Below are 12,800 nucleotides of genomic sequence, written 5' to 3'. Positions count from 1 at the left end.
TAGAGTTGAGAGAGGGAGGGTTAAACTCATCTTCATTCAAGGAAGGAAGGAAGGAAGAAAAGAAAGGACAGATGGAAGGAAGGCAGAATTTGTTTTTTTAAAAAAGGACAGATGGAAAGATGGAAGGAAGGAAGAGAAAACATGAAGGAAAGATAGAAGGAAGGAAGAAAGGATAGATGGAAAGAAGGAAGGTAGAAAGAGTGAAAGAAAGGGTGGATGGAAGGAAGGAAGGAAGGAAGAGAAGACAGGGAGGAAAGGACAGATGGAAGGAAGGAAGAAAGAGCGAAAGACAGTTTGGATAGAAAGGTGGAAGGAGGGAACGGACGGATCCTCCACGGATGCAACACTCTTCCAGTGACTCTCTGACCAATCAGTGGCCGGCAGTCTGTTGACGTCACATTTTAGTATCGACTCGGCTCGCTTGGAACCTCGGCAGAGCAGATACTAAAAAAGTATCAGGTACTATCCCTGATGGAAACGCAAGAAAAACCAGAGTCGAGTCGAGTCAAGTTAGAACTGTATAGTTGGCTAACCCCTTGTATGTGTGTGTGTGTGTGTTTGTCTTTGTTACGTGGTGGGGACCGCAGTCGGACAGCACACTCACTGGGTGGGGATACTTTTACGTTCACTCCACTACATTCGAAGGAAAAATATTGTACTTTTTACTCCACTACATTTCTATTGATGCTCTTGTTACTCTCTACGTTTGAGCTTAGGTCAGATTTTTTTTTTTTTTTGCAAAATTCTGAGAAAATAAACTGTTTCTGCTGATTTGCATATGATTTGTCTTTGTCGTATTGCCGTACCTGTACTACGTCATGCCATATGAAGAAATGGAGGAAGAAACTGGAGAAACTCCCACCGAGCATCCGTGGCCTTATCTCAAACCCATTGTTGTGTCAACTGAGAAGGAAAAGAAAAAGGAAAAAAGAACCCTATCCCTCCAAACCTGCAGAGGGCGACCCCAGAGCCAAAATAATCAGGAACAGGAACAGGAAGTGGACCACATTCACCTGCACACCCAGGAGGTTTGAAATGTTTGTCTGCACTTTCAGTCAGGCCCTGTCACCTCACACACGACCGCAACTGTTGGTTGACCGAAGGACGCAACTGGTAGGGGAAATCAAATTTTAATTGTGGATATTTTGTGAAATTTGTAGGCAAAGTAAATTAAGTTGAATTGGTTGTATCATGATTTAAGTGATTTACTTTATTGCCTATATATATTATTTATGGAGTAGTTAAATGATTGAAAAATGTACTGTAATACTTTCAGTTAATGTAACAAATGAGACTTAAATTAATTTGAATTATTACTTACATTTGTACATTTACATTTATTTAGAAATATTTTGAAGAAAACGTTTATTGGTTGATTTGAAACTAATTCACATTTTCTGTTATCGTAGATTATCAACCTACTCCACCCTACCCTGATCCATCCATTATCTGTTCTGACCTGTTAACCGACAAAACCAAACCCACCTTCAAGGAAAATAAAAAATAAAACTATGGAATGGAGTTGAGTTGTCCCTTGCATCCTTTTTAAAGTCAACAAAGCAGTTTGTCAAGTTTGGGCAAAGTTGTGGTCGAAGATGACATAACTTGACACCCATGTTTGAGATTTTTGTCACAAAAACTGATTCGTTTCAGTTTAAATGTTTGTTGAGCTTACCTCGAACAAATTATATCACGGCCTACAAAAACTTGTCTTCCAACCTGAAAAAGTATGTCGCGGTAAAGTAGCTACTAACGTTAGCTAGCTTAATGTTTGTTAAATTGCAGATGAACATTTTAAACGTAACTGTATGTGCTTGTAGTATCATAGTTGCCATTTTTAAATTATTTAAACATATGAAATTTCATTTGTTGATGAAGGCAGCTGAGTCTGTGTTCTGAGGCTTCTTACCTTTATTTGTTTATTTATATAGCTATAAACATGTCTATAGCAGAATCGTATTGTATGATGACAATAAAGCTACTTTCCTGTATTTCCTGAGATATTTTAAAAATACTTTTACTTAAGCAATATTTTCACTAAGCTACTTTTACTTGTATTGGAGTAATATTTGACAAGGAGTATCTGTACTTGTATTCAAGTAGTTAAGTTGTGTACTTTGTCCACCTCTGTCCACCAAGCAGAGCATTGAATTAATTGAAGAGAAGGTCAGAGGTTACCCCACAAAGGTAGAGGAGGAAGAGAGGAGAGGACGAATTATGTGCTTATTAAAAACACATATTTAAAATGTATTAATATGTGTTTTTAATAAGCATGTGTTACCTTTATTCTGGGCAGTTTTATTCTTTTTTATTATCTTTTATTATCATTGTATATAATTATTTATTCTACTGTCCACTTATATTAATTGTAATTGACTGAACCCATGCCATATCATGCTACCCCTGCGATGTATTTAATGTTGTGTGAATGGTTGTATGTCTATACGGACTGTAGAAACTGAATTGCCCTTCGGAGATAAATGAAGCTTTCTGTATCTGCATCTGTAAGAGTTACTGATTAGTCATGATGAGCAAACTCTTTAATATTATACAGTCACATGATCCATTGGTAACATAAAAGAATAACTAATGAAGTGCACATAAAACAAATCACGGACATCAAACATTTTCCCGTTAGGTTTTATTTCATTTTATTAATCATATAAAATAAAACATTAATGACAAAAACAGATTACAAAAATCAATCCAGAATCATTTTGATAAAGTAAAACAGGTGATTACTCAGTTTGATTGACAGGACAGATGATCAGAGGGGCGGAGTTTCTACCATCATCATTATCACAGGGACTGAAGTATGGGTAGAGTTTCTCAGTGAAGGAGCAGCCAGTAAAGGAGTAGATAAGAGCTGCAGCATCTACGTCATAAAAGGAGACCAGACTCTCCTCATAATCCACAAACACCCCCACCTTCTGAGGACGAGACTTCAGATAGAGATCGACTGAAGGGCTATTACGAGCTTTGTACTCATTTCCATTTCTCAACCTTATAGTCCAGAAACCATCTTGAGTTCTCGCTGTGATTTGTCCCTTCCTGTTGATTGACTCTCTGGCCACTCCTAAATTCCACTCAATCTTCTCTTTAACCTGAACCTCAAAGTAAAATCTGCCTGAAGACAAACTCTGCTTTCCTAACACATCAGGACAAAGAGAAAATCTCTCTGGGTTGTCTGGGAGATTCTTCCACACATCACCACAGTAAACTTGTTTCCCATCATCAGACAGGATGAGTTCAGGATTTGCTGTATCAGGATCAAGAGTCACATCCACTGCGTACTGCTGGATCCTCTTCAGCTCAGCCTCAATCAGCTTCTTCATCTGTTCACTGAGCGTCTCCTCCAGCTGAGCCACAGCTCTCACCACAGTTCCCTCATATGATGGACGGACGCTGACCTCTGTCCAGTCTTTGGTTGGTAGAGCAGCTTTCAGGGACGGGAAGTTTTGGAGGAGGTGGAGGTGGTCTTCAGAGTGTGAGAGCTTCTCCACCTCAGAGCTTCTCTTCTTCAGCTCAGAGATTTCCTGTTCCAGCTCTTTGATGAAGTCTTCAGCCTGTTTCTCTGTTTTTTTCTTCTTTTTATTGATTGAATTGATGAGGTTTTTTTTACCTCTCTCAACAGACTCCATCAAAGCGGTGAAGACCTGAACACCTTCTGCTTTCTCTTTGTCTGCAGCTTCCTCATTGAGGTCAACTGAGTGTTTGATTTCTTAAATCTTCAGTCGTCTCTTCTGGATCATCTCCTGAATTTCAGCCTCTGTCTTCTCCAGCTCTGCCTTCTTTCCTTCATATTCTTCTTTCAGAGGAACAAACTCATGTGTCTTGTGGTCTAAAACAGAGCAGAGCATGCAGACACATGTCTGGTCGGTCTTACAGAACAGCTCCAGAGGTTTATCGTGCTTCATACACATCCTGTCTTCCAGGTTCTCCACAGGGTCGATCAGCTGATGTCTTTTCATACCTGAAGCTGTCAGATGAGGCTCCAGGTGAGTCTCACAGTAGGAGGTCAGACACACCAGACAGGACTTCAGGGCCTTCAGTTTGGTTCCAGTACAGACGTCACAGGGAACTTCTCCTGGTTTGGCAGCTTGTTGCTCTGAGCTGCTGCTGCTGGCTTTCTGTTGAGCTTCCTGTCTGAACTGAGAAACAACCTCAGAGAGTAATGTGTTGACGAGAAGCTCAGGTCTTGTGTTGAAAACCTTTTTACACAGTGGACACAGGTACTGATCTTTACTGTTCCAGTGGTCATTGATGCAGTTTTTGCAGAAGTTGTGTCCACATGGTGTGCTGACTGGATCAGTGAACACATCCAGACAGATGGAGCACAGAAACTGATCTTCAGATCTCAGACAGCTGGCAGCAAACATATCTACACATGTAGAGTAAAAGGAAAGAAATACATTTAATTCATTTTCTTTAAAAAAAAAGTATGTTTACTGTTCTATTAAGTGTAGCAATTTAGCATATATCTAATTCTAACTGGAAGACAGTTAGATAGAGCTGAAGTGCCAGTAAAGTAAAAGCTGGGTCAAACTTTGAGCTTAGTCAGGACTCTAGGACACAGTGCCGGTCCTGGCCTCCCTGGAGCCCGAAGCAAAGGGAGCCCTGACCCATGAGCCAGCTGCCATGTAAACCATTTATTCAATTTGCCACACAATCACCCCTGATATTTAACCAATAGTCATTGCTGCATATATATACATATATCTTCCTTTAGTCCAAAGTTGTGACTAACTTAAATTAACCTCGACTGAGAATAGATCATTGTCTTATTTTAAAATTATGTGCAACTTATTTTTCTGTACTTATCAAATAAACCTATTCTCTGGAGCACAGATGTTGCTTGATGCAGCCTGAGTTTTACTTCTATTCAAGGTGCAAGCGTGCACAAATGCAACTTCCAAGCTGCAATTCAGGACCAAACACAGTTGCTTGTTCCCGTTCATCAAATAAATACAGTATATCCTAAAGCAGTTTTGGCCATTTTTTGCTCTCCTCACATTTTTACTCACTGTGCGTTCATTTTTTGTGTGTCATGCAACTCTAGCGAACAGTGCAAAGTAGGAAGAACCCAAGATGTCTTATTGTGCAGTATAACACTGTTGTAATAAATCATAAAAAACAGAAGCTGAATTTCTTGTATAAATTATTTTTTTAAAAACACCAGGAATCTCTACTTTGTTACAATGCAATACAAACTATTTACATTTTCCGTCTCTTCACCAATCATTTTTTCAATTATCTCTTTATTTTTTTATACTATTACAGCAAATGTGGAGAAAATGTTCAGTTTCTAACATCAATGGGACATAAAAAGTGGGCATATGTGTATCTGTGGGTGAATAAGTGGCAACTCAGTCTACTTGGACAGGGATTGAAAACACAAATACCTGCTTGTTGTTCCCGCAGTTCACTCTTGTGGTGTTTTCTTTTGCTTTTTTCGTGGCCTGAGGGATAGCTGCGCTTCATCTTGCCTACTGTTATCAGTAAATATGAGCACGCGTTGTAACTCAGGTGCGGACTTGTCGGTGGGCGGGGCCTTTTTGGACGTGCGGGGTCCTACACAGCCTGCGTAGTCTGTGAATAGGCAGGACCGGCTCTACTGGAACAGCTTGCAGGACAAACCCATCAGACCTAAGAGGCCTATTTAGAAAGAAAGGGGTCATCAGTTCACCAACACACTCTGGCATATGGCCATGTAAAACTGTGTAGAACAAGAGTAAATTTATAAAATGGATTCTAAAAGAAATAATGAACAGTTTGATTGTGGTGATGTGAGAAAAGGTCTTCATCAGAAGTCTGGCTGCTGAGTCCAGGCATGAAGAAATAAAAGCATGAATAATTTTCTCTGTATTGCTAAAAGATAACATTGGTCTGATGCAATGCCCTAAAAGTGATGGTTCAGCGTAATTTCGACCTAGGGTCATATGCACCATGACGTCTATCTAAACACCGCCTCAGCCCATTTTTTAAAATTTGGTCGCAAAGTAGTGGAGTTAGGGCTATCAGCCGAATGGCTTAGTACAGGTGCTAATAATGCCTGGATTGTTATCAGACTTCTACAGTAGTACAAATAAGGTCTTTACTCATAAGTCGATGCATTGGAAAGTTTGTAAGTACACCAGGAGTTTATTAAAATAACAATTACCTGATGGCTTTTACTCTGCTGCTACTGCTAAAGCTGGAAACATCGTCAAATTCTTGCGCGACCACACAATATTTCAGTGATTGCGCACAGAGATCTGTGCAGGTAAGTGTTATTTTAATAAACTCCTGGTGTACTTACAAACTTTCCAATGCATCGATTGATGAGTGAAGACCCTATCTGTACTACTGTAGAAGTTTAATAACAATCCAGGCATTATTAGTGGGGTCATTTACCAGATACACTGGTGATCCCGTTAGCGCCTGTACTAAGACATTCAGCTGATAGCTCTGAATCCACCAATTTGCGACCAAATGAAAAAAAAGGGCTGAGGTGGTGTTTAGATAGACGTCATGGTGCATATGACGCTAGGTCGAAATTACAGTGAACAATCGCATTAATTGGGTTAAAGGGATTGAGGAGTGGCTGGACTTTGGAGGATAAGCACCTCTGTTTCATCAGAGTTTAACGTCAAAAAGTTTTGTGACATCCAGTCTCAAACATCAGCTAAGCAGCTCTGCAGTGTTCAGAGGGTTTAATGGAGAGATATAACTGTGTATCTTCTGCATAACAGTGAAATGAGATGTTATGGTGATGAAGGATATTACCTAATGGTAGCATGAACACAGAAAACAGTATTGGTCCAAGAATTGATTCATAAGGTATGCCACATGTTGTTTGTGAAGTTGATGAGACAATTTAATCAAATGAGACATAAAATGATATTCTGCTTATTAACAAAGCGTGATTGATGGTGTTGAATGCTGGACTAAAGTCAAGGGTGGGGACACTTGTGCCAAACTGGTATCAAACTGCCTCCATTTAAACAGTGCTGGTAGTGTTTATCCACAGGACTGCAATTTTAAATTTAATGGTGATGTTTACTTTGATGACATATTTTCTGTGTGCTGGATGGCACAAACTTTTCATCTGCAGCTCATTGTGGCTGTTTCTGATTGTACTGTTCCTCTTTGAAATATTTAAAACTGATATACTGATAAAATAACACAGAATATGTCCATATCTTGTTGTGTCCATCAGTTGTTATTGAAGAATCTCACTGTTAACAAAGCTCTGATAACCTGACAAAAACATTTTATTTCCTGTAGCTGCTTCACAATAAAAGTTGCTGTTTCTTGGTAGAAAGCTTTTAATGTCAAACTGCTACAGGAAATGAAATGCAGCGTGGCTGAAGGAAGTGATCGGTAAATAATTAGATCAGGAAAGTTAGTGAGAAAAATAAACTTTAAACCACAGAAACTCAGATACAAGTTACAAAAGTCCTGAGAACTGACAGAGACTTAAAAACACTTAAAGTGTTTTTTACTGAGTCTGTAAAAGCAGCTGCAGTTATACTGTAAAAAATCTCACACGTGTCAGTATGAAATGAAAAGAGATGAACTTCCTGTTTCCTGTGTTAAAGCTGGTTGTTGAAACATTAAATATGATCAGTTGTACTCACCAGTGTTTGGCAGAGACTCTGCTGTGTTGTTGAGAAAGACTTGATGAACTCAGTTTAATTTATATTTGGACAGAAGTGGAGAGACTCGACTGCAGCTCTGCTGTCCTCTGGTTAATGTTAAGTTTCATTTCTGGAGAGTGATGCTGCAGCTCTCTCCCTTTCCAGTGTGGCTCCTCCTCTTACTGCAGCTCTGTTAGAGATTTTATTTGCTCCCTCTGATTTACAGCATTATTGTGAGATATCATGGAGCAAAAGTTGTTCTGTATCTAACAGGCAGGAGAAGTCAGACATGTGAAATGGTGTTGCTTAGCTTTATTAGGCTATGAGCGTTGAAAGTTTGAGGTTTCTCACAAAGTGATCAAAAAACCCAAACAGACCCTGATTTAGATTTAAAGTCAAAGTCTTGTACAGCCAAGGAATGAACTGTGCAAATTTTACTGCTGAGGTCCTTTAATAAATAAAAACGTATTTTCTCTGTTCTTTGAACCAAATGAAAAATCAGATAACGGAGTTTTCCATCACTAAAATCTCAGGTCCCTCAGTCTCTCAGCTGACTAAGAGCAGGAGCGCTGAATTATTGTTCACCTTGTGGCACCGATTGTCAGGCTGGAGGAGTGACACACAGGAGTGGAGTGGCTGATAAAGTGGAAAGTAAATCTGAGGATGATGTGAAGTTTGCAAGTGTGGAGCTGTTAAAGTTTAAGAAAATGGTGTCTCTTAGTAATAATGTCTCCTTGGTGAACACGAGTGTTTATCCTGTACATGACAGACAGTGTGTTCACTCATGTATCAGCATGTGTTTGGTGTTTGGCAGCAGGACAGTAACTTTGGGCTCATTGTTCCTTTGTGTTGTGCTCCATCTAGTGGTCGTTCTGTGTCATAAACAGTCAGCAGCTCACAGAGAAGCTTTTCCTTATTTTATAATCACATATTTACATATTTCTTTAAATAATAATCTGTTTTACCAGTTTTCAAACAAACAGGCCAAAGTGGAGAGTAACTAAACAGACTAAATAAGAAGTATGTGCTTATTAAAAACACATAATTAAAATGTATTAAAATGTGTTTTTAATAAGCATGTGTTACCTTTATTCTGGGCAGTTTTATTCTTTTATTATTTTTTATTATCTTTTATTATCACTATTATTTATTCTACTGTCCACTTATATTAATTGTAATTGACTGAACCCATGCCATATCATGCTACCCCTGCTATGTATTTAATGTTGTGTGAATGGTTGTATGTCTATACGGACTGTAGAAACTGAATTGCCCTTCGAGGATTAATGAAGCTTTCTTATCTGTATCTGTAAGAGTTACTGATTAGTCATGATGAGCAAACTCTTTAATATTATACAGTCACATGATCCATTGGTAACATGAAAGAATAACTAATGGATTGCACATAAAACAAATGACGGACATCAAACATTTTCTTGTTAGGTTTTATTTCTTTTTATTAATCATATAAAATAAAACATTAATGACAAAAACAGATAAGAAAAATCAATCCAGAATAATTTTGATAAAGTAAAACAGGCGATTACTCAGTTTGATTGACAGGACAGATGATCAGAGGGGCAGAGTTTTTACCACTATCATTAAGACAGGGACTGAAGAATGGGTAGAGTTTCTCAGTGAAGGAGCAGCTAGTAAAGGAGTAGATAAGAGCTGCAGCATCTACGTCATAAAAGGAGACCAGACCCTCCTCATAATCCACAAACACCCCCACCTTCTGAGGACGAGACTTCAGAGAGAGATCGACTGGATGGTTATTACAAGCTTCATACTCATTTCCATTTCTCAACCATATAGTCCAGACACCATACCGAGGACTCGCTGTGATTTTTCCCTTCCTGTTGATCGACTCTCTGGCCACTCCTAAATCCCATTTAGTCTTCTGTTTAACCTGAACCTCAAAGTAAAATCTGCCTGAAGACAAACTCTGCTTTCCTAACACACAGGGACAAGGAGAAAATCTCTTTGGGTTGTCTGGGAGATTCTTCTTCACATCACCACAGCAAACTTGTTTCCCATCATCAGACAGGATGAGATTAGGATGTGCTGTATCAGGATCAAGAGTCACATCCACTGCATACTGCTGGATCCTCTTCAGCTCAGCCTCAAACAGCTTCTTCATCTGTTTACTGAGCGTTTCCTCCAGCTGAGCCACAGCTTTCACCACAGTCCCCTCATATGGTGATGGACGGACGCTGACCTCTGTCCAGTCTTTGGTGGGTGGAGCAGCTTTCAGGGATGGGAAGTTTTGGAGGACGTGGAGGTGGTCTTCAGAGTGTGAGAGCTTCTCCACCTCAGAGCTTCTCTTGTTCAGCTCAGAGATTTCCTGTTCCAGCTCTTTGATGAAGTCTTCAGCCTGTTTCTCTGTTTGTTTTTGCCTCTTGTTAATTGAGTTGATGATTTTCTTTTTACCTCTCTTAACAGACTCCTTCAGAGCGGTGAAGACCTGAACACCTTCTGCTTTCTCTCTGTCTGCAGCTTCCTTACTGAGGTCAACTGAGTGTTTGATCTCTTCAATCTTCAGTCGTCTCTTCTGGATCATCTCCTGAATTTCAGCCTCTGTCTTCCCCAGCTCTGCCTTCTTTCCTTCATATTCTTCTTTCAGAGGAACAACATCATGTGTCTTGTGGTCTAAAACAGAGCAGAGCATGCAGACACATGTCTGGTCGGTCTTACAGAACAGCTCCAGAGGTTTATCATGCTTTATACACATCCTGTCTTCCAGGTTCTCCACAGGGTCCATCAGCTGATGTCTTTTCATACCTGAAGCTGTCAGATGAGGCTCCAGGTGAGTCTCACAGTAGGAGGTCAGACACACCAGACAGGACTTCAGGGCCTTCAGTTTGGTTCCAGTACAGACGTCACAGGGAACTTCTCCTGGTTTGGCAGCTTGTTGCTCTGAGCTGCTGCTGCTGGCTTTCTGTTGAGCTTCCTGTCTGAACTGAGAAACAACCTCAGAGAGCAATGTGTTGACGAGAAGTTCAGGTCTTGTGTAGAAAACATTTGTACACATTGGACACAGGTAATGGTCTTTACTGTTCCAGTGTTCATTGATGCAGTTTTTGCAGAAGTTGTGTCCACATGGTGTGGTGACTGGATCAGTGAACACATCCAGACAGATGGAGCACAGAAACTGATCTTCAGATCTCAGACAGCTGGCAGCAGACATATCTACACATGTGGAGTGAAAGGAAAGAAATACATTTAATTCATTTTCTTTAAAAAAAAGTATGTTTACTGTTAAGTTTAGAAATTTAGCATATATCTAATTCTAACTGGAAGACAGTTAGATAGAGCTGAAGTGCCAGTAAAGCAAAAGCTGGGTCAAACTTTGAGCTTAATCAGGACTCTAGGACACAGTGCCGGTCCTGGCCTCCCTGGAGCCCGAAGCAAAGGGAGCCCTGACCCATGAGCCAGCTGCCATGTAAACCATTTATTCAATTTGTCACACAATCACACCTGATATTTAACCAATAGTCATTGCTGCATATATATACATATATCTTCCTTTAGTCCAAAGTTGTGACTAACTTAAATTAACCTGGACTGAGAATAGATCATTATCTTGTTTTAAAATTATGTGCAACTTATTTTTCTGTACTTATCAAATAAACCTATTCTCTGGAGCACAGATGTTGCTTGATGCAGCCTGAGTTTTACTTCTATTCAAGGTGCAAGCGTGCACAAATGCAACTTCCAAGCTGCAATTCAGGAACAAACACAGTTGTTTGTTCCCGTTCATCAAATAAATACAGTCAATCACATTTTTGCTCACTGTGCGTTCATTTTTCACTGCACATGTGTCATGCAACTCAAGCAAACAGTGCAAAGTAGGAAGAACCCAAGATGTCTTATTGTGCAGTATAACACTGTTGTAATAAATCATAAAAAACAGAAGCTGAATTTCTTGTATAAATTATTTTTTTAAAAACACCAGGAATCTCTACTTTGTTACAATGCAATACAAACTATTTACATTTTCCCTCTCTTCACCAATCATTTTTCAATTCTCTTTTTATTTTTTTATACTATTACAGCAAATGTGGAGAAATTGTTCAGTTTCCAACATCAATGGGACATAAAAAGTGGGCATATGTGTATCTGTGGATGAATAAGTGGCAACTCAGCCTACTTGGACAGGGATTGAAAACACAAATACCTGCTTGTTGTTCCTGCAATTCACTCTTGTGTTGTTTTCTTTTGCTTTTTTCGTGGCCTGAGGGACAGCTGCGCTTCATCTTGCCTGCTGTTATCAGTAAATATGAGCATGCGTTGTAACTCAGGTGCGGACTTGTCGGTGGGCGGGGCCTTTTTGGACGTGTGGGGCCCTACGCAGCCTGCGTAGTCCGCGAATAGGCAGGACCGGCTCTACTGGAACAGCTTGCAGGACAAACCCATCAGATCTAAGAGGTCTATTTAGAAAGAAAGGGGTCATCAGTTCATCACATACTCTGGCATATTTGTAGAACAAGAGTAAGTTTATAAAATGGATTCTAAAAGAAATAATGAACAGTTTGATTGTGGTGATGTGAGAAAAGGTCTTCATCAGAAGTCTGGCTGCTGAGTTCTGCACAGTCTGAAGCTGATCTACAGCTCAGGCACTGAGGCAGTTAAACAAGGTGTTACAATAGTCTAGGCATGAAGAAATAAAAGCATGAATAATTTTCTCTGTATTGCTAAAAGATAACATTGGTCTGATGCAATGCCCTTAAAGCGATGGTTTGACGTAATTTTGACCTAGGGTCATATGCACCATGACGTCTATCTAAACACCGCCTCAGCCCTTTTTTTAAAATTTGGTCGCAAATTAGTGGAGTTAGAGCTATCAGCCGAATGGCTTAGTACAGGTGCTAATAATGCCTGGATTGTTATCAGACTTCTACAGTAGTACAAATAAGGTCTTTACTCATAAGTCGATGCATTGGAAAGTTTGTAAGTACACCAGGAGTTTATTAAAATAACACTTACCTGATGGCTTTTACTCTGCTGCTACTGCTAAAGCTGGAAACATCGTCAAATTCTTGCGCGACCACACAGTATTTCAGTGATTGCGCACAGAGATCTGTGCAGGTAAGTGTTATTTTAATAAACTCCTGGTGTACTTACATTTTTCCAATGCATCGATTTATGAGTAAAGACCCTATTTGTACTACTGTAGAAGTT

At 39.7% G+C, this 12,800-nt stretch overlaps 2 protein-coding genes and 1 pseudogene across 2 annotated transcripts in view; all 3 read right to left on the bottom strand.

The window, feature by feature from the left end:
* LOC128376266 (E3 ubiquitin-protein ligase TRIM39-like) overlaps positions 1 to 12,800 on the bottom strand; it is a 230,296-nt gene that overhangs the window by 42,275 nt on the left and 175,221 nt on the right. The window lies entirely within an intron of this gene.
* LOC128376796 (zinc-binding protein A33-like) lies at positions 2,739 to 5,469 on the bottom strand (annotated as a pseudogene).
* On the bottom strand, positions 9,163 to 11,896 carry LOC128376039 (E3 ubiquitin-protein ligase TRIM21-like). The gene is made up of 2 exons (XM_053336383.1): positions 11,797 to 11,896; positions 9,163 to 10,808 (listed from the first exon to the last, which is right to left on the bottom strand). The coding sequence occupies exons 1-2, from the start codon at positions 11,873 to 11,875 to the stop codon at positions 9,163 to 9,165; spliced, it is 1,725 nt and encodes a 574-aa protein (XP_053192358.1). The 5' UTR covers positions 11,876 to 11,896.

This window comes from Scomber japonicus, chromosome 2, assembly GCF_027409825.1.
Source record: "Scomber japonicus isolate fScoJap1 chromosome 2, fScoJap1.pri, whole genome shotgun sequence".
NCBI classification, from domain to species: Eukaryota; Metazoa; Chordata; class Actinopteri; order Scombriformes; family Scombridae; genus Scomber; species Scomber japonicus.
The sequence above is the reverse complement of the archived record's forward strand: the minus strand, read 5'-3'. Positions and strand labels throughout refer to the sequence as shown.

Bases quoted from the DNA above. Each gene is read 5' to 3' on its own strand.
- LOC128376039 (XM_053336383.1), bottom strand. From the start codon at position 11,875: ATGAAGCGCAGCTGTCCCTCAGGCCACGAAAAAAGCAAAAGAAAACAA. The intron at 10,809-11,796 runs GTATTTGTGTTT...CCACATGTGTAG, and splicing joins ATTGCAGGAACAACAAGCAG to ATATGTCTGCTGCCAGCTGT.